This window comes from Pogona vitticeps, chromosome 4, assembly GCF_051106095.1.
Source record: "Pogona vitticeps strain Pit_001003342236 chromosome 4, PviZW2.1, whole genome shotgun sequence".
NCBI classification, from domain to species: Eukaryota; Metazoa; Chordata; class Lepidosauria; order Squamata; family Agamidae; genus Pogona; species Pogona vitticeps.
In genome coordinates, this window is record NC_135786.1 from 7,572,607 (window position 1) to 7,598,761 (window position 26,155).

General features: G+C 46.4%; 2 protein-coding genes across 2 annotated transcripts in view; both read left to right on the forward strand.

Moving 5' to 3' along the window:
- Nucleotides 1-13,441, forward strand: part of LOC110087847 (peroxidasin homolog) — a 56,511-nt gene extending 43,070 nt beyond the window's left edge. Inside the window, exons 17-23 of the mRNA XM_020809777.3 lie at nucleotides 501-2,004; nucleotides 4,501-4,635; nucleotides 5,781-5,989; nucleotides 7,574-7,688; nucleotides 8,071-8,164; nucleotides 9,885-10,021; nucleotides 10,839-13,441. Of these exons, the coding sequence (XP_020665436.3) occupies nucleotides 501-2,004; nucleotides 4,501-4,635; nucleotides 5,781-5,989; nucleotides 7,574-7,688; nucleotides 8,071-8,164; nucleotides 9,885-9,983 (2,156 nt within the window). The 3' untranslated portion in view covers nucleotides 9,984-10,021; nucleotides 10,839-13,441. The remainder of the gene's footprint in view (nucleotides 1-500; nucleotides 2,005-4,500; nucleotides 4,636-5,780; nucleotides 5,990-7,573; nucleotides 7,689-8,070; nucleotides 8,165-9,884; nucleotides 10,022-10,838) is intronic.
- A 6,103-nt stretch (nucleotides 13,442-19,544) lies between these two features.
- The window catches only part of SRMS (src-related kinase lacking C-terminal regulatory tyrosine and N-terminal myristylation sites), a 32,608-nt gene continuing 25,997 nt past the window's right edge, over nucleotides 19,545-26,155 (forward strand). Inside the window, exon 1 of the mRNA XM_072996728.2 lies at nucleotides 19,545-20,396. Coding sequence (XP_072852829.2) covers nucleotides 20,038-20,396 — 359 coding nt within the window. The 5' untranslated portion in view covers nucleotides 19,545-20,037. The remainder of the gene's footprint in view (nucleotides 20,397-26,155) is intronic.

Consider the following 26,155-nt stretch of genomic DNA (forward strand, 5'->3'; position numbering starts at 1 on the left):
GCTGCCCGTGCAGCGAGGAATCCGTCCCAGAAAACAGCGGGTGGCCATTTTGTTTACCCAGCGGCCATTTTGAAGCCGCCGATCAGCTGTTAAAAAATCATCACTTTGCAATGATCTGTGCCCAAAGCAGGGAACCAATCATCGCAAAGCGAAATTCCCCCATAGGGAACATCGCAAAGCGATCACTTTTGCGATAGCAAAAAATACGGCGCAAAGCGATTTTTCATTGCTAAACAGAGTGATCGCTATGTGAGGCACCACTGTATTTTCTCCTAGAATTGGACCTCCTAAGAAATGGAAATTCGTAATGGGAAAGTTATGAGCCCCATAAAACATGGTGGGCTAACAGAGGGAAGAAGATCTAGGAACTAAAGAGAATTTAAAAGGTCATGGACCTCCTAACTATCAATGCCCTGATCCAATTTATGCAATTTATTTTGTTCCAAATGCTTATTCTCTGCTCTAATCCAGTGGCTAATACTTTGGGAGTTGTCTCGCAGGTTACCGCTACAATGACCTAGTCTCCCCTCATTACTTGAACATGATTGCCAACCTCTCTGGCTGTTCCACCCATCGCCGTGCGCCCAACTGCTCCAATATTTGCTTCCACCAGAAGTACCGAACCCACGACGGCTCCTGCAACAACCTCCAGCACCCAATGTGGGGGGCATCCCTCACGGCGTTTCAACGCCTGCTCAAGCCGGCCTACCAGAATGGCTTCAACCTTCCAAGGGGCTTCTCGCTGGTGGAAGACTCCAGGGAGCTCCCGCTTCCACTGCCACGGTTGGTCTCGACGGCCATGATTGGCACCGAGACGGTGACCCCCGACGACCGGTTCACGCACATGCTGATGCAATGGGGTCAGTTTTTGGACCACGACCTCGACCAGACGGTGGCCGCCATCAGCATGGCGCGTTTCTCAGATGGGGCCTCTTGCAGCCAGGTGTGTACCAATGACCCTCCTTGTTTCTCCGTCATGATCCCGGAAAACGACCCCCGGGTCAAGAATGGGCGTTGTATGTTCTTTGTCCGGTCCAGCCCCGTCTGTGGCAGCGGCATGACCTCCCTGTTGATGAACTCTGTCTATGCCCGGGAGCAAATCAACCACCTCACCTCTTTCATCGATGCTTCCAACGTCTATGGCAGCGCCGAACATGAATCCCTGGAACTGAGGGACCTAAGCGACCAGAGAGGGCTTCTCAAGCGAGGTGAGGTGGTGGTGAGCTCTGGGAAGCCCCTCCTTCCCTTCGCCGTGGGGCCTCCCACGGAATGCATGAGGGACGAGAGCGAGAGCCCAGTGCCGTGCTTCTTGGCCGGCGACCACCGCGCCAACGAACAGCTGGGCCTGACCGCCATGCACACCGTGTGGTTCCGTGAACACAACCGCGTGGCTGCCAAGCTCCTGGCCCTGAATCCGGACTGGGACGGGGACACCGTCTACCACGAGGCTCGCAAGATCGTCGGAGCCCAAATGCAGCACATCACCTACTCCCACTGGCTGCCCAAGATCCTCGGGGATGCGGGAATGAAACTCTTAGGGGAGTACAACGGCTATGATCCCGACACTCATCCTGGAATCCTGAATGCTTTTGCCACGGCCGCGTTCCGCTTTGGGCACACCTTGATCAACCCCCTCCTCTACCGGCTCAACGAAACCTTTCAGCCCATCCCGCAGGGCCACGTCCCTCTTCACAAGGCCTTCTTCTCGCCCTTCCGGATCCTCCAGGAGGGAGGCATCGACCCTCTTCTCCGTGGACTCTTCGGGGTCCCCGGGAAAATGCGGGTCCCGTCCGAACTCTTGAACATGGAGCTCACGGAGAAGCTGTTCTCGATGGCGCACTCCGTCTCCCTGGACCTGGCAGCCATCAACATCCAGAGGGGGCGCGATCATGGCATCCCCCCATATAATGATTTCCGGGTCTTCTGCAACCTCACGTCTGCCCAGGAGTTCGAAGACCTCAAGAATGAAATTAAAAATCTGGAAATCCGGGAAAAACTCAGGAGGTACGATGGCAACAGAGGTTTGCAAACTTCAGGTTCCCCCACACGTGGTGCGTGTGTGTGTGTGTGTGTGTGTGTGTGTGTGTGTGTGTGTGTGTGTGCGCATGTGCGTATGCATGCATGCATGCATGCATGTATGCACTATGTCTACAACAGACAGAGAAGCAATGCTGAAAATCTGTGGTTTTTACCAACCACTGAGGACCCACGTATGAGTTCCAGTGGTTAACAATAGCCTCTTTAGCAGCTCTAAAGCATGCAAGGTAATGAGAGACAATGAAAAGGCACGGGTGCTTCTAAATGCCATGCCTTAAACCTATGGGGATGACCACAAAATTTTAAGGTTATCCCATTCTATGGGATTCTAGGTTGAAAAGTTGACACTCAAGGAATGGACCCCAACATGTCAGTCTCAGGACCAAAGCTTGAGATCTGAAAACCCTAATTAGAAGATATTACATTTTAGACCATCATAGGTAGTGGTGTAGTGGAACCAGGGCTCACAGGATCAAAATTCCAAGACTTTCTTATTCACCGGGACTATGACTTCATGACCATCCCCTTCATATTTTCCTCTGAATTTAGCTGCGGTCCTCCCAGTAGCCGGGAGAGAAATGAATTTTCTAAGGAATAGTGTATCGTTGCACATTCTCTTGTAATGCAAAGCATTTAAAAGAGCTTTGATTCAGAGTGAGCAATTAAGAGCCGTTAATTTTGCAGAAGACCGTTCTGGCTTCCTGAATTTTCAGACTGTCCTATGACGCTGTGCATGAGGACTCTCGTTGTGAACTCCTGCATTTCCAACGTTAGCACTATCTGGGTGTTTCCGGCAAATTCTAGTACTGAACAGTGTTGCTGTTTTTACCAGCCTTTCCCCATGTATACACAAACACCAGGAGTAGGAAACCTTTGACCCTCAAGAAATGTTGGACTTCATTTCCCAGAAGTCCCAGCCAGTCAATGGTACAGGGAACGTGGGATTTGTACTGTCAAATATCTCCAAAGTTTCATTTCACACAGTTTTTCTGATTGTAAATTTCCCTTAGCTCTTTATTGGAGGAAGCTAAAGGGCAGATACCTGGATCACACTTGATTTTTTTCCTGCCACTTAGAGTAAATTTAGTGGCTGGGGAGATTTACACTGAGGTAGACCCATCTATTCCAGCACAGCTAGTTTGGTGGAGAATTCAAAACTGCCCACTACTATGCTATGAGTGGTGTTGGAATAGAAGTACCATGTAAGTTTTGCCAGGAACTTGGAAATATTAAATTTGCTATTGCTAAGCATTTTTTTTAGTGAAGACCGGGAAAAGAATGTGTTGTATTAATTGTTTGTAAATGGCCCTCAGTTGGTCAAAAGGAAAAGAACCCCTGAAAAAAAGTTAGTAAACTAAACTAAGGCTAAATGTCATCATCATTCAGACTGTGTAACAATGGCTTTTAGAACTACTGTATTTGCTGGCGTATAAGACTACTTTTTTGCCCTGAGAAACATGCCTCCAAGTGGGGGGGTCGTCTTATACGCCGGGTGCACTTCGGTTGGGATAGACATAGCTGCCCACAGTGGCCTTCCAATGCTCACCCGGTGCCCATAGTAGCCCCCCGATGCCTGCCCACCTCATTCTACATGCCGTCCAGTATTGCGCGGTATCCAGCGCGGCCGCAGTGAGCATCAGCAGCGAGACAGGGGTGGCAGCCTTTTCAACGTGACCGGCCCGTTCCGCTCGGTGGGAAGTAGTGGCACTCTGGCCCGCCCCTTGTCTACACAGAGCTCACACATGCGCACTTGCACATTAGTGCCGGTCACAGGGAGATGCAGGGGTGGGCCGGAGGCGCTGCGGTCATGCTGCAGCTGTACAATGGTGACAATGAATAGCACCATTTATTTGGTGTGTGGAAGGTCTGCGGAAGAGGAAGTAGTCTTATACAGCGAGTATATAACAAACTCTATATTTTGAGTGGAAATGTTGGGGGGTCGTCTTATACACCCAGTCATCTTATACACCAGCAAATACAGTATTATATACAAAAAAACCCAATGAATTACAGGGAGCAACTGTATTTTTTAAGAAGACGCCTCCCCAAAGAATCCTGGGAATTTGAATGTCTGGATTTTATGTTTCGGTTGCCTTGCACCCACCACAGAACTAGTGTCTTCTGTGGTGGAGAGATGGGTACAAATAGTTTGTGCCCCACCTCCTTGGCTGATCGCCCATTCAGATGAGGAGGCAAGACAAGCGAACCAGTGCTTCTTCCAGGGACTGGCCAAACTACTGAAGAGGAGGAGGAGGAGAGGAACATGCTTGGCTGGGGAGGCGGGGGAAGGGAACACATGGCACCTGTAGTGCCATGCGTACGAACCAGCCCAAACTTCCAAACTGAGGTTTGTGCCCATCTCTATAGGACAGTTCAAAACCGTCCCACTGACATACTCCCCCGGAGACTAACCTTGGCTGATTCCACCCCACCCGGTTGACCTGTTTTTACCCTCTCGCGCAGTTTGTATGGAATTACAAAAAATATCGACCTGTTTCCAGCCCTGATGGTGGAAGACCTCATCCCCGGAACCCGAGTGGGGCCGACTCTCCTCTGCCTCTTGGTGACCCAGTTCAGAAGGCTCCGGGATGGAGACAGGTAACCCAGAATTGCAACCCGAGGCCAGGTTCCATCCCAAAAAGCTTTTCCTTCAATTAGGGGGGACACTATCAGGGGGCCACCCTTCCTTCTGGGGCTTCTGGGCTCATCTTTTGGCAGCTCACAGACAGGCGCAAACCATGCTCAGTGCTGCATTTTTAAATTGTTTGTAATCAGCTGTAAAGAAAAAAATTAATCTACCGTGGGATCACAGTCTCCGCGGGGGATTGGTTCCATGCCCACCCACCCCCCGCGGATGCAGAAAATCGTGGAAATAGCAAATGCTGTACATAACATGGTCTCTTCCTCCCTCTAGTGGTTATCTCTGGTAAATACACTCTGGGTTTCTATTTACTGTATTTGCTGGCGTATAAGACTACTTTTTTGCCCTAAAAACATGCCTCCAGGTGAGGGGGGTGTCTTATATGCCTGGTGCACTGCAGTTGGGATAGAAATAGCTTCCCATAGTGGCCTTCCGATCCTCGCCCGGTGCCCATAGTAGCCTCCCGATGCCTGCCCACCTCATTCTACATACCATTCAGTATCGCACGGTATCCAATGCGGCCACAGCGAACATCAGATAGGGGTGCCAGCCTTTTTGACATGACTGGCCCGTTCTGCTTGGCGGGAAGCAGTGGCGCTCTGCCCCGCCCCTTGTCTACGCAGAGCTCACACATGCGCACTTGCGCACTAGTGCCGGTCACAGGGAGATACAGGGGCAGGCCGGAGGCGCTGCAGTCACGCTGTGGCCATACAATGGTGACAATGAATAGCACCTTTTATTTGGTGTGTGGAAGGTGTGTGGAAGAGGAGGTAGTCTTATACGGCGAGTATATAACAAACTCTATATTTTGAGTGGAAATGTTGAGGGGTCGTCTTATACGCCCAGTCATCTTATATGCCGGCAAATACAGTAATATTTTCAGGCAGCAGATAAGTGAATCAGCGGATATTGATCCCACGGATGGGGGGTTCTGCTGTACTCTATTGTGCCTCGCTTTTGAAGCCCTGCTGGGGAGAAATGCAACTAAGAAATGCTTCTAGATAATGAACAGAGGCAATACAAAACATTGCACCTGTCCTGCATGCTTTGTCTGTTGCTACTAGGCTGGTTGTTGATGTTGTTGTTTGCTGTGACTCATCAGGTTTTGGTATGAGAATCCAGGAATGTTCACCCCAGCCCAGCTTACCCAGATAAAGCAGGCATCGCTTGCCCGTATTATCTGCGACAACAGCGACCACATCCAGCAACTCCAGAAGGATGTGTTTCGGGTGGCACCGTACCCGCAGGGCATGGTGAGCTGTGACGAAATCCCACAAGTGGATCTACGCATGTGGCAGGACTGCTGCGAAGGTACTCAGAATGATGAAGGTGTCACTGAGGAGGAGCTGTAGCTTGGTGTTGGGCATCTGGTTTCCAGGTAGAAGGTCCCCAAGTCATTTCTTGTCCTCTGCAAGTAGGATTGGGGGAAAAAACCATACCTTAAACCCTGGATAGCTGCTGCCGGCCAGTGTGAACTGAACTGATCAGATAGAGACGGGATGGCACTCTAGGTGTGAACACACAGGAAAACCGACACACTTGGGACCGTTTGTGGAGTGGTTCTACGCGCTCTCTTTCACAGCAGTCCCATGACGGGCGAATTGCACTCCATCCTTACCCCAGTCTGTTCCCAAGCTGGACCTTTTTTGGTCTAACGGCAGGGCTACTACATTTGGGGGGGTCAGGCTGGAGCAGTTCCCATACAGACAGGTTGTTTTAAGAGAGATTTCTCCCTTTCTGGTGTGATCGGACACGTGCCTTTTCTGCTGTCTGATCCACACCCTCCGTTGCAGCAGAAACAGCAGTGAGAGCTGGACCATCACTCACCCTCCCTCTGCTGGAGCCAGAGGGTATGGCTTCAAATTGGGTATTGTCTTAGACAGTTTTCAGTAAAATGATTCTTTTTTTAAAACTCCCAATGGCAAATGAAAAATAAAAGCCAAACAAACTGCGTTTTCTACCCTCTCGCTAGTAACTATGATTTTTTAAAGGTTCATGTTGCCATCAAAACCTTGTGCTCCTTCAAGCCATATGGCAGGATCCTCTCGTTCTTGGTCAGATTTCAGCTGCTTCAAGATGGAACTCACCTGACTCAACCCAAGACCCCAAAAAATCAAGACCCACCTTGAGTGGTTGTTTTTGTTTTTGTTTTGTTTTGTTTTGTTTTTTGGTATGTGTGTAATAAAAGCTGGGTGGATGAACAGTCCTACAGGAGAGACACAATAAAAGTCAGCATATAGATGAGAGCGGCCTTAAGCTATTGAACATAATTTGCTACAAAACAAGTTAAATGTGGTTTGGTAAATGCATGCTGTTGGGTGCTCAGTCTGAGGATACAGCATGGAATCATGGATTTTTCAGCAGAAGCTAGTAAGAAAGGTATCTGTATAGCTCAGTGGGTTGGAACTCTGATTAGAGGTTCAATTCCCATCTGTGTCTTCTGGGGGGACAGCTAGCCTGGGGAGCCTTGGGCAAGCTGCACAGTCCCAGAGCATCGGAATCAATGGCACATAATTATTGTTATTGAGTGTGTGCCGTGAAGTCAATTCTGACTTATGGTGACCCTTTCCAGGGTTTTCTAGGCAGAGAAATGGTTCACCATTCCCTTCTTCTGGGGTATCTTGGGACTGTGCAGCTGGCCCAAGGCCACCCAGGCTGGCTCTTCTCCCAGGAGGCACAGTGGGGGAAATTGAACTCTGGCTCTGCAAAGCTTTTCTCCGTAAACCGCTGAGCTATCCAGCCAGCTTAATTATCATTATTGCTAGTTTAGAAAGTCCTATGTTTCCTGTACATCTCCCAAACATTTGGGAAAGACAGAACATGGGATGCTGAGATGATCAACATTGGGGTGTGCATTTCTGTCCTCAAATGACCTCTTTTCTCTCTTTTTTCCAGACTGCAGGACAAGAGGGCAGTTCAGGGCTCTCTCGCAACAATTCCGGAGGAAAAGATCTTCTGGCTTCAGCTACCCTGAGGAGAAGCCCTCAGATGCCAAGCCTAGAGTGCCAAGGTGCCTTGCCCAGTCATGCTCTTCCTCTTGTTTTCAAATAAAAAAAGTGGCCACACCTTCCTCCAGTAATTCTCCGTCAGCAAAACTGCCTGCAAAGCATTTGCTGTGGAGGCAGATGTTTGCCTTCTATTTTTGCTCTTTTCGTCTTGCATTTGAGACCATCCAGCTGTACAAATTGTACATCCTTAAGTTCCCTGGGGGGAGAAAATGTCCAGATCCTCCTGTGGCGGGTGTCTGAAATTAGAACGTCACCTGTGCATTTCTGCGCTCCTTCCAAGCAAGGCAGACCACTCAGCTGGAAGGACTTTCACAAATCAACCCCTGCTTCTCTCCTCTTTAAAAAAATATTCTTTTTAAAAATATATATATATTATTATTGCAGCATGGAAGAGCCACCTCAGCACTACTCTTCAGAAGAGGATCTTGCAGCTGTGGTGAAAGGACTTGAAAAAATGATCTCCTCTCTTCAGAAACAGGTAGACTTCATGTATGGGATGAAGAGGGCTGAGCTCCATCTCCAGACAATGGTTGTCCACAGTCTGAAGCAGAGTCCCGCTACCCAAATCCTTTAATTGAAGGTGCCATAGATTGAATCTGGGACCTTCTAGAAAGCCTCCCAACCCCCCATTTTATTGTTTATTTCATTTTTATCCCACCCTCGCTCTAAGGAAGTGAGGGCAGTATTTCTTCCATGATTTCCCCCCTGCACATTTTATCCTCACAAGAACCCTGTGGAACAGGTGAGACTAAGGATGTAAATAGTACGTATGTGTGTATTGTGTGCTGAAGATGCCAGCCACAGAGACTGGCGAAACGTTAGGAAGAACCACTTTCAGAACACGGCGAAGAAGCCCGAAAAACCCACAACAACCATCAATCCATTGGATGCTCTATGGAAATCCAAACTTGGACTTCCCTGGATCTGTCCCAGCATTCTACCCCACCCTGACTCTCCAGACAGCCATGCTGGTCCTCTTCGGTCATTCTCCTGCAAATGGGAGAATATTGGGTAGGTCCTCCTCTGCCTGCTTGCCATGGGATTCGTTTTCTTTAATTGCAGTTGTCCCACAGAGTTGTTTGCTGACCATCACATCAGCGCTTGGTCTGGAGGAACACATTTCTTGGCTGTTTTTGTTTGCAAAAAAAGGAAAGAAAAGAAAAGAAAATTTGGAGCTACATCAACCACAGATGAAACAAAAGCACCAGGCCCAGTGTCTGCTTTTCATAGCTTTCTTTTCTTTGTCTTTTCTCTTTTTTTAGGACTAAAGGGGAGATCCCGTCTGTCACCCCACATGGAACGGCTTTTCTTTTTTTTTCAGCCAAGCTTAGAGAAGTTACTTTTTAGGCCAGTTACTTTTTCTCAACCTTCTTTTTGGCCATGGCTGTTTTGGGACCTCTTCTAAGGTTCTACGGCCCCCTGTCCAAAAAAGAAAAAAGAAAAAGAAAAAAGGAAAGCTTTTGGCCGTGTGCAAACCAGGATGAAACATGAACAGGAGAATCTGTGGGGGGCCCCCTCAAACGTGCCAGGGTCATTTGGATGGCTCTTTTAGACCACAGTTCTCAGTTTTATGGGATGTGGTGGCGCTGCGGGTTAAACCACAGAAGCCTCAGTGCTGCAAGGTCAGAAGACCAGCAGTCATAAGATCAAATCCATGTGACGGAGGGACCTCCCGTCGCTTGTCCCAGCTCCTGCCAACCTAGCCGTTCAAAAGCATGTAAAAATGTGAGTAGATAAATAGGTACCACCACGGTGAGAAGGTAACAGCGTTCTGTGCCTAAGTCGCGCTGGCCACGTGACAACAGAAACTGTCTTTGGACAAAACACTGGCTCTATGGCTTGGAAATGGGGATGAGCACCTCCTCCTAGAGTTGGACATGACTGGACTAAATGTCAAGGGGAACCTTTACTTTTACCTCTCAGTTTTTTGGACAAAGGGCAAAGGATGTATGACAGACATGGGGCAGACTGAATTCCTCTCTTCAGCATGCTCCTTTTACTCGGAAAGCGTCATCAATCCCTCATCTCCGTACGCATTACATTCCACGGCCACCGGACATCCATCGTTGTCTCCATGTCACCCTGGGAAGGTTTAGGTTTGGTCTGCATCGCAGCTGAAGGCCTCTATTCCTAGATCAGCTCTTACTGCTGTTATTCCTGTTATCCCTGAACACCCTTCTTGTTTCCTTGGCTGTCAGGTGAGCCGCTTGGAAGGCGAGCTGAGAAAGCAGCAAAGAAGGACCCCTGCCAGAAATGGTCAGCCGCAGAAAGCCGGAGTCACATGGAACAAAAGATGACCCCCTTTCGCCGTCTGCGCTCAAAGCACAGGAGGGAGGTAATCGGAGAGCCTTTGACTCAGGGTGGAGACTTAAAAGCAGCTGCTTTCCAGCAGTGAACCTTTTCATAGCTTCACCCTGGAAAGTAGAGAAGGGTCATCCTTGCTAGATCTGTTACGATGCACTGAATTATCCCAATATTTCTATCTGCGCACCTCTGGATTTGCTCCCTACCATCTCACACAAATGGCCCTCTCCTTTCGTCAGTTTTCTATGCTCTCTCTCTCTCTCCCTGGCTCCTTCACTATCTCTTCCCTCCCCTCCTTGTTTTAATAATTATGTGCCATCAAGTCAATTCTGACTTCCGGTGACCATTTCCAAGGTTTTCCAGGTAGAGTCTTTAAGAAATGGTTTACCATTCCTTTCCTCTAGGGGGCACCCTGGGACTGTGCAGCTGGCCCAAGGCCACCCGGGCTGGCTCTGATCACAGGAGGTGCAGGGGGGGGAATCAAACTCCCAACTCTGGATCCGCCAGACATCTTGTTTAGACTCTCATTGAGGGCGCTCTGCATGACCTCCCTTACGTGGCAATTTAAAAGCAGACCTACACAGGGCAAATCACAGGCACCTATACGTTTATAGCTGGCAAAGATTTCCGAGGTTTATCATAGCTGACTTTTCCCAGTAAAGGGTTAAAACCAGTATGAAATCAGACAATCATAAACAAGCATTTAAAAGTCTTCTGTTTGGCCAGTAAACGAACTGACTCAAACCACAGAACTGCCACAGTTCGTGCCCATCTCTAATGATAACTTTTTTTTCTTTTCTTTTTTCTTTTTTTCTTTTTTTCTTTTTTTCTTTTTTTATTTGCTTTAGCACTATGGCGCAAAAGTGATTGCATGTTTAAAAAGTGAAAATGCGGAGTGCAGGAATAGCCGATACCCCAAAGAAAACCAAAGAAGAGTGGCAGTAGAGTGGAGAAGGACCCATCCAAAAAAACCCTCATCAGGAGACATCGCCATCACATGACATTCAGCCGACAAAATGTACATATGGACATGCATCAGTGCAGCACAGTTATTAGTGTCTTACAAGAGCATAATGCGTCCTGGGGCAAACTGGAGCAAGGCAGAGCAAAAATACTAGAACCCCCCCCCCCAAAGGTGGAAAGCAAGCGGGTGTTGTCCTACTTTGACTCTGTGGAGTCACAGTTTCACTTTGCTTTGTGTAGACACTGGGATGTGGTGCCCGTGTCATCACGGGTGCAAGGAAAAGCAAGCAAACGCTCCATGTAGTTGCGCACATGGGTTTTCCACTCAGATCTCCTCCTTAAAACTGTATTCCTCTGCCACTGAGTAAAGGAAAGCATCTTGGTTCCATTGGAGTTTTTCCAATTTAACTGGCATCTTGGAAACACATATACTTTTATTTAGGGTTCCTGTGAGGACTCTGGCTTTCCCACCATGACATTTTTGGTGAGAGAAGTTGGCAAGCCTAGAATGTGGCCAGTTTTTATTTCCATTTCTTTTGGGCAAACTGTTCTGATTGGAAACACTCGCCCTTCAGTCTGTAAATTCCCCGCTTCCTCCTCTTCAGGCTATTTCAAGCAATTGTCGACAGGTTGCATTTCCGCTTTCCCGCTCTGCCCCCCCCCCCAAGAAAAGCCAGTTTTACTTCAAGGAAGCCCATTTCTGTCAGGTGCACCACCCAGGTGCAGTTGAATCCTGGACAGGCCACTGTGCTTCCAGAACGATCTGCTTCCCACAACATACATTTCTCAACATCCTGGACTTCCTCTGGCCTCAATGAAGGAAGAGCTAATCCTGCAACCCTACGCTGTCCTGTTTTCATAGCCTAAGCGGTGGATTTTCATAAGCTCCAAGGAGGGTGCTTCATATCCTCAGCTAAGAAGGGTGGCCATTGTTCCAGAAGAAGCTCCCACCCCGGGGAGATCTTTCTTCTCCTCCATCAGCTTCCCCCTTCCCCAAAAGATCCTGCCTTTGGCAGATGGATACTGTTGAATCCTTCCATCGCAGGACGTCAAAGACCGATCTGAGGATCGAGCGAGGCCAACGTTTGCTGCCGCTAATAATCTGTCCAAATTGCTGGGCTGTCAAGTCAAGATATCCACTTTGAAGGAAATCAACCCTGAGTGCTCACTGGAAGGGCAGATCCTGAAGCTGAGGCTCCAGCACTTTGGCCATCTCATGAGCAAAGAAGACTCCCTGGAAAAGACCCAGATGCTGGGAAAGAGTGAAGGCAAGAGGAGAAGGGGATGACAGAGGATGAGAGAGGATGGACAGTGTCATGGAAGTGACCAACATGAATTTGACCCAACTCCAGGAGGCAGTGGAAGACAGGAGGGCATGGCGTGCTCTGCTCCATGGGTCACGAAGAGTCAGAGGTGACTTAACAACTAAACAACAACAACAAGTCAAGAGAAACATCGACGGGCCTGTAAAAGTCAGCAGGCAACAGGTTTATGGCTTTGGCATGCAACAAGAAAGGACGCGTCTCAAGCAGCCAGCTCCTGCCGTGCCAGGTGCTCAGTTCCCCCATGTTCAAACACACTGCTGGAAACGGAGCTGGACCGGACTTCCCCTCCAGGTGCTGTGCTTCATCAGTCATCATTCTGAAGTGATGGGAAAAGTATGAGATAAACACCTGGCTGGGTGGAGCCCTCCCTGGCTGCTATCTTCCGCTGGGAATGGCCTTGCCCTGCTACTTCAGGCTGCATTCTTCCGTTTGCTTCTGTGCTTTCCACAACAGGCATTTCCAAATATTGTGCAGAATGACTTAGGAACGGTGACATACATTGCAGCAAACCATTGGGCAATAAGGAAGCACCTCCGTAGGCTGATCTTGGAAGCACCGCATGTCTGAGTCCAAACTCCTTGAAGCCTACGCTGTGGCTCTACCAGTCTCGGGCCAGCTTGATCTACAGCAGAAGGGGGGTAATCAGGAGGTCCACAGGGATGGGCTCCAGCAGCAAAGAGCTCTCTTCTTCTTGCTACACCATCCCTACTTCAGCCAGCATGACAGCCTGGGAAATGCCTCGGTAACACATCCTGCAGCCACAGTTAATACCAGAATGAAATGGGTAAAGCCGCTGTGATTTGCTGCAAAGAAGGCTGGGAACTGTAGTTCTGCAAGGCTTCTGCAGGAGGTTTTCCAAAGTACTGTTTCAATACAGGCTTCCATGCCAGCTGGGGGAGAGCCATCAGCATGACACAGGTTAATGTTTGTAGTATTAATAGGCATTCAAAGCCACAGCATGCATTATCCCAGTGGGTCTGGAGCTGACTCTATGAGCCTGCATTGGTCACCCACAGCCACGGCAACATACCATTGGGATTTATGGCCCATGCCAGTTCCACTCTGCAGGTTCAACTGGAAATCCATGCCCAGGGTTTGATTTATGGTGCTCTATTTTGAGGTGCTTTTTTAAAAAGCAAAAATAAAACTATGGTGCTACACAATGTCTCATGCTCGTTTCTGGCGATGGCTCATGTCATTCTTCCTGGGCACCGAATTGTCTTTGAAAGAAGAGGACCCAAGAGCCAGTGCTAATAATACCCTTAGGTCTGTTGACCTTCTCTTTGTCCATTCATGGGTGGCTTCTGTTCTCCTGCCATGCCCCTTTGCTGTCATTTGAGAGCCAAACCCCTTCTGCAGAATGAAAGGCTTTTCATTGTCTTTTGCCTCCCACATGGAGTGGTGAGTGAGAAGCTGCATCGCCAGAAACCCCCGCACGGATGGGGCTCTGTCCGCTAGAATCAAGAGACCCGAGCTAAGTGGGAGCTAGCAATTCCTCCAATAATTGGGCTTACCTCTCCTGTTAGGCAAGACGGACATTCCCTTAACAATAAGCAGTGTTCTCAGATGATCAAGGTGGCATCATTACTGGCTTCCAAACTAATGATTTTTGAGTCATTGCATTTCCACCCTTTATTCAACTGCTTTTATGAAGAACTGAGGCAATACTGGACCACAGTTCCCCATTATTTCTTTGTGATCTTCCTGGTTTTATACAGACTTGATTGATGGTGATACATGGGTGGGGACAGGGCAGAAAAGGCAAAATCTGTGCCGCTCAATCTACTGTGGGCTAGAAAGAGGCTCAGATCCATTGGAGTATTAATCAGTAGCCTTCTCTGCATTTTCTACCCATGCCATTGCTTCCTGCTCTACAGGTAACACTATAATACCATTTTGCAATAAAGAAGAGGAAGGCAGCAGTTAAATTTCCCCTTTCTCAGGATGGAGCACCTGATTGATTAAAAGGTAACTGAGAGGCCGGCTATACAAGAATGTATCCCACTCTGTAGCTCCCCTGCTGGAATGGTTGGGATTACTCTTAAAAAAATAGCAAGTCCACAGCATTCTTGTTAGAACATTCCTTAACACCCATCCCAGATTGTCTAGAGGTGGACCCTACTGTATATTTGGAATGATTAGGGTCAGTCCAAATAAATATGGTTTTCTTGCAATGTGATCACCTAGATAGCTCCGGTGTGGGGTTTTGGGGTGGGGGTGGGTGGGGGTTCTTTCTACATGTCAGCGAAGATGTGTAGAGATGGGTGGGGTCTGGCCATGATTGCAGATGGCACACTCCATCCTCTTTGGAAGTGAATTTTCATTTAATTTGTTTCTTTTAAAATGTACTTTTCACTATTGGACCACATCACTTAAGGGCTATAAAGTACAGGGTCCGAAGAGGATAGCCTTGTTGTGCAGCTTCGCCTTTACACACATCGATTGCCTGCCGGTTGGGCAAAGTCGATGTTGCTTGACACCTCTCAATGAAGACTGCATAACACAAGAGTACAGAAGGCACTAATGCTTATTTTTTTAAAAAAATGGAAATGCATTTCAGAAAGGAAGAGAGACAAAGGATCACTTGGAGTTCTTCAGCAATGAAACAATGCAGCGCTATGCACTTCAGAAAAATTATTTTTAAAAAAATAGGAGAAATGTGGGGTTGAAACATGGCACTCTGTACTCTCCTCTTTGTGTCCATAAAAACCCAGCACTAATGTCCACCTGCAAGCACAGGGAAGCAGGGTGTCTCTTAACAAGCTGAGCACCATTGCAAAAGAGAAAGCAAGAGGTGGGGAGGCAAGAAGGGGAGGGGAACAAGGTGACCAAATGGATCAAAATGAAGCGACCAATATGTGGTTAACTAGATCTCACCTACAAAGGCTTCAGTAATAACTTCCATGGGAACAGACGGATCAATCTAATCGAGCCTCGCCATTCCAAAGCGATACAGACTAGGTCACACTCTGTTACTAATGTAGCCTCAACATAATGCCGTTGCATGGCGAACAGGAAGGAATAGCAGAGACAGAAGCTGAAGGAAGAAAGCTTCTTAAATCAATTTGCAGAAGATCCCCGAGGAAAGGACTTGCTTTCCCCCATAGTAGCCCTCCCCACAATCTGTGTTGGTAAATCAATTATCTAACAAGGAAGCAAAAGGGAAATAAAGCTTCCTCATCCCACGCTGCTACTGAAGGGGTGAGGGTATAAGTTAAGGGTTCTCCTTTACTCCTGGGTGAAACAACAGTAGCAGTAGATTAGTGACCAGAACGGGAAAGAATCTCTTTGTGTTCTCTTGCAAAAGGCTGGTCACATCCTCTAGTAAACTCAGGCTTTTTGGCTGAGCATGTCAGGAACTCCTTTCCTGCTATCCGTACCAAGAGTGCAAAAGGCTTCATACAAGAATCATAGTCAATGACTCTTGCTCATCTACCAGCATTCTCAAAGCTGAGAAACCTTGTCCTTTTTTGGACTGCAACCAGCTGAGGGAGTCTGGGAGCTGTGGCTGAAAAAAGTAAGGCTCTAAGGCTTCTTTCATGGACGTGGATGCCTGCCACAACTGGTAACCTACTGCAGATGGATGGCAAAGAGGAATAGTGATCTGAGAGCTTGGCTTGCAAACCCATGACCTACATCCTGTTCTACCACTGCTGTTCCACATATTCCCCGGAACCTTCCGTTACAGAGTTTTGAATTTCTACTAAAATTGCAGTAGAAGTACACAGACTCACAGAGGATAATAGCTACAAATTCCCCAGATAGTCCATCCCTTTCTCATTAACTGGCATTTAGAGTCTCAATAGCTTACTACGGGAGATTTGTAGTAGAAAAAAAAGTTTTTTAGAAAAATTACTTACAGTAGCAAACAGATGAACAACAAACTTCCAACAGAGGGAAAGGATACAGAGCAGAGAGGCGGGGCTCTCTTTGAATTCAGAGGGTGGAAGGAACGATTGGTCAGTGCTAGATAGATCTCACCACCCCAGAAAAAAAACCCTCCCAGTCAAACAAACCGCAGGCAGCATGCGAGGTTGTAAAAACTCCAAGAACTTCCTGTGAGGAAAAAGGGATTAGGGGTTTACTTGTGCCAGCCATTCCAGCTGAAAAACCAGAAGGCATAACACGCTTGACTCACATGCGAAGAACATGCAGAAATACCGGTGATGTACTGTGGGGTAATGGGGAAGGAATGAGAAAAGCTTGAGAGCTCTTCTTAAAAAGTAAAACTTCTGTTTGTGTCATATGTCTTCCACTGGCAAATTTCTCCGCTATGTTTCCTTCTTAAGCTACAGTAACTGTTGAAGTAGCATAGAGTTTATTAAAATAAATAAAAAGTATCCATCCATCCATCCATCCATCCATCCATCCATCCATCCATCCATCCATCCATCCATCCATACATACATACATACATACATACATACATACATACTCTTACAGGCTTAGCTAAGCTGTAGTGAACCCAAATCTCTCCCAGCCCCAGGGTGTTGGCAACTCCTCTGCACAACCCTCGCCCTGACCTATCTTTCTACTGGGAAACAAGATGTATAAAAATGTTGGCAATGCAGATTTTATTCTTACTTAAAATGCTCTGGCCTGACACATTCTAGCGGTAGCCTTCTTCAGGAGCTAAGCCTAAAATAAATATATATTAATTTAGAAACTGACTCAGTCTCCCATTTCTACTTTTACCTCCAGTGGATGTACCAGTTCCTTCTGCTTTTTCTGGAAGCTGAGTGATGGCCACTGGGCTTCTTTCTTATTTGGTTGAAACGTTTTGCTCCTCATCAAAGTCGCCTGTTCGGACTGGAGGAGAGACTTGGATGAGGAGCGAAACGTTTCAGCCTAACAAGAAAGAAGTCCGGTGGCCATCATTCAGCTTCCTGATAACCTCACTTGGAGGACGGAGAATCTCCATATATATATTTCCTCTGCTTTGGTACCTTTCTATTGGCATAGTACCCGGTGTCTCTGGATGGAAAGAGACATGGATCTGAGGCAAGTTACTGTAGAACCACAGAGCTGGAAGGGACCCTATGGATCATCAAGTCTGGCCCCTGTCAAGGAGGCACAGTGGGGAATTGAACTCCCAACCTCCGGCTCCACAGCCAGAGGCCTAAGCCACTGACCTATCCAGCAGTTCAAACCAGTTGTGGGGCCACAACAGTGACCGGAGCTGCCTCCCATCCCTGGGTAGAAATAAACATGCCCTCGGAGAAGGCCCAGTCTTAAATTGGCTCCACAGAAACTGTGCAGCTCTCACCTCTTTGCAGGATTATAACTAGGATGGGACTTCTCTCAACGACACACCTATATTTAGAGGGGACCAACATTTGGAAGTTAACCTATTCCTACATAAGAAAAATTAATGGCAACACTTTCCAGTCCAGTTCACTTGCCTTTTTTCGGAAAGCAAATGTCTTCTTTCGGGGAGGGACACCCCGTTCTCCTTTTTCTTAAGGGGTGCCCACCTGTGACTTGGGAGATGGCTCTGCTTTTTGACATTGAGACTTTGCTTTTGAGACATTGAGACATAGAGAGCAGGGAAGGGAGATGTGGGTGGGGTAGGGGTGGCCTAGAAGGGAGAGGGTATGAATTCAGGAGGTCCACAGCACTTATTTATTTATTTATTTATTTAATTTATATGCCGCCCACTCTACCCAAAGGTCACTTCAAGGTGCCCTGAAATTAGCTAGTAATCTATGCCAGGCCTGGAGCTGGGGTGGATGAGTGGGAATCGGCAAGACTGGGCACTAAGCAGACAGCCAGTAAATATTCTAAGCTAAGATGCCACGTGGCCCAATAGACAAGCAACTTGAGGCACAGCTGCAGTGGGCTCCTCCCTTATCCGAATCCATTCTTGTTTTGTCCACATTCTCATTCATGATTATGGAAACAACACTTAACCAGAGGTCTGGCACACTAAGGGCTCAATCACACCTGCCAAATAAACCCCAGCTGTACTGATTTTGCTGCTTTTCAGATAGTTTCATAATTTTCTATTCACATGACAAACAGCCAACACTGATTCCTTTGCCCTGGTAAGCAGTTTATTTCCCCTGCCCTGGGAGGATGGTTTTTAAATTGTGCAGATGGTGAATTGCTCCATTCCTTATCATTTCAGTGTGTGACAGCATTGCTGTCCATTTATTTCCTTTGTAAATAAATGGGCAGCAATTTATTTGTAAAGGGGTTGGGGTTTCTGAGTGCTGTGGCCACTTCATGGCCGTTGTGCTTGTACCTTTTTTTTAAAAAAAAGATATCAGTAAGTGGCTTGTTTCCACTAGTAGCGGCTGCTACAAACAAAAACCACATGAATACATTGCTCAGAACGAGACAGCCTTCCCCTCTCCCTTTGAAGCTGGAAGAGGGCTAGAAAAAAAAGACATTTCCTGCTTGGAATTGTAAAGAAAGGAGTGTGGCCTTAACATCTATTGTCTCTCTCTTTTTTCAAAACCCTACTCTTCATATACTCTCTATTGCTCTACCAATATATCTCTTCTGTTATTATTATTATTTTTTTAAAAACGACAAAGGAAAGGCCTGATTGCTCCAAGAAACAGCAGAGAAAATGACTCAATACAAAATTAAAGAACAGTGGAACCTGCTCTAATGGTTCAAATTGAAAGGAATGAATTGATGCAGTTAAAAACAATGTGATGCTCCCGCTGATACACCGTTAGAGTGGTCGTAATGACCAGATAGGCGGGGTATAAATAAACAAATAAATAAACAAATAAACAAACAAATAAACAAACAAATAAATAAATAAATAAATAAATAAATAAATAAATAAATAAATAAATAAATAAATAAATAAATATGCCACGTGACGATTGGGGGAAAAATGTATCAATACAACCAAGGTATGAAAAGAATCGGTACAAGTGGAGTTCTTTTCTTACACGGTATTGAACCCTAGGGCAACCACAGGAGAGCAGAAATGTGTCCGAAATTATGGAACCTGGATGCTCTGGCATTGCAGCCACCCATGGACTTTAGAAATCAGGGCCACGGGGAGGGATGTCTATGAGCAGCCCACTTGCCTATTTATTTATTTGACTTTTATGCCTCCCATCTGGAAAAATCCATTCTGGATGGTTTACAATCCATCACAAGAGATAGAATTTGTTTTTTAAGTGGGGCGGGGGGAAGAAGAGGAAATGCCATACCTCCATCACTTTTGCCCCCTCGGCATAAGAGAGCTTTTAGAGGGCTAAATTTAAGCAGAATTCTATACCCTGCTCCCAAACCCTGCTTCACGTGTGTGTTTCAGCTTTATTGCAGTTGCCTGAACTGGCACCACACCAAAGGCTGGTGAAACGACACACATTGTTGTAAGCAACCGTGTGGAAATGAGTGCTAATTTGGGGCGCAGCTCGGAGCAGGGAGCTAACCTGGTAATGAAGCAAACTCCAGCGGCGGCTGGCCAGACGGAAGTGTTGGCACGCCTCGACTTGTGAGTTTAGGCAGCAGCGAACAAGTTCTGCCTGATCATCAGGTCTCACTTTTGGAATCTAGGAGCTCCCCATGACAAACGAGCGAGCGCGTTCAGGCATCCGAGGCCTCACAACAGCACCTCATTTCACTTGGCTGTTTGGGGAGAAGGCAAGCGACGACCAGCCGCCGTGGATGTTGGAACAGCCATTGAAGAGGAGAACCATGGAGATTTCATCCACAATGTTCTTCTTCCTTGTCTGCGAGCTTGTTGGAATACAGCTGAGTCCTATTTGAGAAAGATACACCCCGAGAGAGAATGGACCAATTCATCAGGAAACACTTGACTTTCCTCAATACTTTCTGGGGCAAATGTTTGCCCAACGGGGTCCCAAGTAACCACTCACTGGACTTATGGGACCCAGCCCAAGGATCTTTACATCCCACGCTGGATCCTGACCCCGTTGAGCCCATGGTCTCCCTTTTCGGGGTGCTGTATGACTTCACGGCCAGAAGTGCAGATGAACTGAGCGTCAACAGAGGAGACAAAATCTGTGTCCTCCGAGAAGAAGGAGGGTACGTCTTAGCTCGGAGGCTGTCTGGAGAAGCGCTCGTGGGCTACGTTCCAGCTAACTATCTCAGCAAGATCAGTCAGGACGAAGCACTCACGCAGCAGCCGTAAGTACCTGAAGCTCTGGGCTGCAACGTGGTATCTTTAAGGACTTCCAGCCAAGGCTGTGAGGAAGGGCATGGAGGGAGAAGAAGGGGACAGTTGTAGAACAGGAAAGCCACTTTCATAATCTCTACCAAGAGTTCAGGGAAAACAATAACTCAGGAATCATTATTGAGAAACAGCAATGTGTGTAACAGACCTGACAGAGATGTAGGGTGGTCATTAAACTGCTCTCATGGGCTTATTAAACAGTTCGTTGTAAGAGGGGGAGGGAGAACCATTTTTCTTTATTGTTCCTGGGCTGATTGTCACTGCCAGTCACCTATTAGCCTGCGCGTGAGTGGATTTTGATGGAACAGATTTAAAATAATGAATACATCTAGCCGAATAAACGCCAGATGGAGGGAATCTGTGAGGGGACGCTGTGGTGACTAAATATTGGCCACTGACATTCAGTCTGGACTGCTTTCCCAGAAAGGCTTGCCACTTCCCTTGGTGTGATATCTTTTGGGTGGCTACTCCTGTAAATATGTCTGAGGGGAAGGTAGGTACAGTATGAGGTCCCACTGTGGCCATGAGGCCCCCATAAAACAAGTTGGGTCAGTCCTATTTTTCTGTTAGAATTGCTAGGGAACTTATCCAGGTGAAGATTCTGCAGACACAATCATCATCATCACCACCACCATCATCTTAGAACTGAAGGAGGGGACCCCATGGATCATCTCTGTCAGATCTGTTACACACATCGCTGTTTCTCAATAATGCTTCCTGTGTTATTGTTTTGTCCAGTCCCTGTCAAGTGAGGAATCGAACTCCCATCTTCTAAAGACCTAAACCATGGAGCTACCCAACAGGTCCTTTTTACCTCCTCCTTCTTCCTCTCGGGCTTTGTACATGTAGACCCACATGTAGGACATTTGTAACTTTTCCAAGGCCGAGAGCCTGGGGACCAAAAATAGCTTGCTATGCCTCGGTTGGCCCAAGTAAAAAGGATGTGCCTTCTTTTTCTTTCACTTGTCATAACGAAGAAATAGCAATGGCAGACACTTTCACACATACAGAGAGAGACAACTTTAGAGAGAGCAGTGCCAATTATGATAGACAGACCAAAGCTAAGTGATGACATCAGGTTTTGTCAGACCTGCTTCCAGTCTACTTTTCCAAAGTCTGGCTGATGAAAATGATGCATTTCGGGGTGGCCTGGGTGTGCGTCTTTGTGAATCTGCAGAAGGGACCCAACACAATACGGCGAGTGCTCATACATGACACTACCTGAGCCCGCAGCTCAGGCTCATCATGGGAACACTAGATGGCATTAGGACGGATCCCTGGCAAACAGGAAGTGTCACTGAACATGTACGGTGTGTGTCTCCCTGATGTCTGAGTTAACACACACACAGCTTTTTTTTCCACATCTAGCCTTAGAGTGCTAGATCAAAGGGTGTCACTCTAGTGGGAAGGGGGTGTTCCCCATGTAAAATGGGCCTAAGCTATCCTGAAGGTTTGGTCCATCCATTTCAGCCAATATTCATATTGGAACAGAAGGACAAACCGACTCATGCCTAGGGAAATGTCACAGGTTAATAAAAAGGTTGCATTGCAACAGGCAGAAAATATGTAGGAATACATTTTCTAGCTAAGTAATATATTTAAGAAGTGGTTTTACCAGTTCCACGCCTCCAATGAGTTTCCATGGCTGAGCAGGAATCTGAACCCAGGCGTTCCAGGTCCTAGTCCATCACTCTATTCATTACACCTCACTGGTTATCTCAGTTCTCATATTTGTTGTTGTTTAGTCGTTAAGTCGTGTCCGACTCTTCGTGACCCCATGGACCAGAGCACGCCAGGCCCTCCTATCTTCCACTGCCTCCCGGAGTTGGGTCAGATTCATGTTGGTCGCTTTGGTGACACTGTCCAACCATCTCGTCCTCTGTCGTCCCCTTCTCCTCTTGTTTTCACAAGTTCTCATATTACACCTTAGAAATATAAAAATACAAAAGATAAAATCAAAGAGTATTTCCTTTTGCCACTTGAACTGATAAAAGAGTTCCTCTCAAACTACCTCCAAAAAATGACTTTAAATGCCCTGAGAAAAGGAATGTTTGAAATTAACTACAAGTTACTTGTAACAGCTAAACATCTAAAGTAACTGCAACTGGTTACATTGATGCTGTAAGTAATTGTGTGTGTGTTTAGTCGTTTAGTCGTGTCCGACTCTTCGTGACCCCATGGACCAGAGCATGCCAGGCCCTCCTATCTTCCACTGCCTCCCGGAGTTGTGTCAAATTCATGTTGGTTGCTTCGCAGACACTGTCCAGCCATCTCATCCTCTGTCGTCCCCTTCTCCTCTTGCCGTCACACTTTCCTAACATCAAGGTCTTTTCGAAGGAGTCTTCTCATGAGATGGCCAAAGTACTGGAGCCTCAGCTCCAGGATCTGTCCTTCCAGTGAGCACTCAGGGTTGATTTCCTTTAGAACTGATAGGTTTGTTCTCCTTGCAGTCCAGGGGATTCTCAAGAGTCTCCTCCAGCACCACAATTCAAAGGCATCAATTCTTCAGCAGTCTGCTTTCTTTATGGTCCAGCTCTCACTTCCATACATCACAACAGGAAAAACCATAGCTTTGATAATTACATTACAGTTAATTACTTTCATACTAATATATCGTCCAGTAAGAATGGAGGAGAAGGTAAAAAAAAGATGGAAGGCCTTCTCCACTAGAAATATTATCCAACCCCTCCTTCAAACTGAAAATGAGAGAGACATGAACAGTCAGCAGTTACAATCTTTTCTTTATTACATTTAGCAACCTATTCACCAAAGGATCATTTTATTCACCATATTACATTCCCTTTCACTACATCTTCTGACTTATGGTGACGTGGTGGCACTGTGGGCTAAACCGCAGAAGCCTGTGCTGCAGGGTCAGAAGATCCGGCAGTCGTAAGATCGAATCCACGCAACGGAATGAGCACCCGTCGCTCTGTCCCAGCTCCCGCCAACCTAGTGGTTCGAAAGCATGCAAATGCGAGTAGATAAATAGGGACCACCTCGGTGGGAAGGTAAACAGTGTTCCGTGTCTAAATCACACTGGCCATGTGACCACGGAAAGATTGTCTTCGGACAAACGCTGGCTCTATGGCTTGAAGAGCGGGATGAGCGCCGCCCCCTAGAGTCGGACACGACTGGACAAAAAAATTGTCAAGGGGAACCTTTACTTTACATCTTCTTTACACTTGGCAGCTGAAAACCTTCAGGCATCCGAGGCCCAAATCCAACTAAGGATACCAAACCAGAGTAATCCCGTTGAATCAGTGGGATTTCTATAAATATTGACTTACTGCGCAACAGTTGTTCCTACAGATCCTTTGGGTTTAGACCTTCTGTTGTGGCTGAGAAATCACCAGGATAATCTCTAGAAGATCCAATGAGCTGTCACCAGAACAAACAATTCGCTGCAAATTGCAAATTAAGACATAAATTAAATTAAATTAATAAAAACGGAAGCCATAGTGTGAGCCCAGTGGCCAGTCTCCTTTTCACCCCTTGCTAAGTCAGACATCTAAGGGATGGAAAGAAGTTGATGTATAAACAGTTCTAAAACAGCTTAAGTGCAGTCCCATACATTTACAACAGCAGGTCTTTCTCCTGATGTACTGGATCAGTGGTACCCAAGAGGAATTATCCAGAATCCCTCATCTTTGGCCACACAAGGTAGGGCATTTAAGAAGTGAAGCCCCTTCATATTTGGTTTACCAAGCCAGGGCACTGTTGTACTAAACAGATCCCCAAAGGACTTTAGAATTAGCTGGGTTGCCTCTTAATGGTCCCTCAGCTGACCTCATGTAGCCAGCTTTAGGACTGCAACCTAAGGTGATAAAAAATGTATTTAAATGTGCCCAGAGGGAACTGTTTTCTTTCACACCTAAAAGCCAGCAGGGATGGTGGGAGGAAAAATGGAAATATGATATTCCACAACAGGAGCATCATGGAGGGGGGAAATCCTCATGGAGGATTGTAAAATTCAATAAAAATTTAGAAAAGACAGTAATCTGGTGGCAGGAGGGGCAGAGACCAGGAGAATAGCAGCAGTTCTGAATGCCAAGCAAAATAAACTGAATAAAGTACATGCACATGTGCATTAACCTTTTATCACAATGGCAACATATTCAAAATATACCTGTTAACTCCAGGATTCCAGTCAATTTACTTATATTCAACTTCCTTTGCTCTGAACCCTAAATCTCATTGTTTTTTATGCTTTCAAATTGAGAATCTGAAAGGAGTGTTTCCACGTGAAAAGTCCATCATAAACTCTCTATTTTATCCCTCATTTCCCTTCAACTCTACAAATTTCGGGAGTAGCATATATTTTTAAACGAAATTAAGAAATGCAACATTTGAGTTTGGACTGAAATCTTGTATCTTAGTGCCAAATGATATCCAAATGAATGTGTGTACCAGAAAACAGCATCCAAAAACTTGAACGTTGTGGTCAGCGTTTTCAAAACAGAAATGAACCGCAATGCAAACTGAAATCTTGTGCTTTTAGATTTTAAACATTCAGAACTTCTCCATGATGATACAGAAATTCAGGTATCAATACAAAACATGAGAATCTAGGTAATCATGTTCCATAAATGCTCTTGATCATTTATGAATGAGAATTGTTCTCACAAACTTAAACTTCAGATCGAATAATATACAGATTTCGGGTGTACTGTAATAACTTCCCTTCAGATTCACAAAGTAAATTCCTTTCCTCTTGCTAATTAATTAGAAGGCATAATAGCAAGGAAGGAGGAAGGAAATGTACTTTACCTACTGCAAACAAAATCCATATGTTAAACAGCCACATTTCCATATTAAATCAGAACCCAGCCGGAGCCACAAGGCTCTCTGAGTGATGTGGTTGACACATACCAGTTCCAGTGGCTAATAATATGCATGGGTGTTACATGACTGTGTCCATACCTGGTCATCATATGGCTTCCCAAACTTGCTAGATGAGAAACTGATTCTGTCTTTTCGTTGTGGGATCCACAACGTGTTTGCAGACGGCTTCAAGACATACACTGTGGCTTGATAAATGAACTGCGTGGTGTAATTGAACAGCGTGGTAGAGCAGTGGTGCATGCATCTCATTCACTCCTCCCTTCGTCGAAGGAGGTAAACAAACCAGGAAGAAATAACTTCACATCATGTCCAAACCCGAGATTGTGTGTATACACATACACAAACAAGTCAGGATTTGTTAGTCAACATCAATCACTGGTTTAAACTTGGCTTGTGATCCTGGCTTGTTTGGCTGCATGGACCTACCCATAATCCCAGTTTGGATGTCCTGCGAAGCTGCCACTTCCTGGTTTGTTCATTTGTTCATGAGAAGTCATGGAGTGAACAATTCCTGTGAAGCAGTGCATACCTCATTCATGGTTCACTAAGCCATCGTTTTTGGCTGGAAGTGACATGTGAACATAGCCACAGGCTGAGCTCTCACTGAAACAATGAACCTACTTCTGGGTCGTAGCATTTATGTGATCTTACAAACCTGCTATGATCTGAATCAGTCCATACGTTTCTGCACCTATCCCAGTAATATAGGTATATTCTTACTGACAATGGTTTTTCAAGATCATGAACACAAGTCATAACCAATCCTGCAACTTTCCAAGCTAAATTCTTTTTAAGTGGAGAAGCTGCAGACTAAATCTGAGACTTTGATCAGGCAGCCGATGTGCTGGTGGCTGGAGGAGGTTCAATA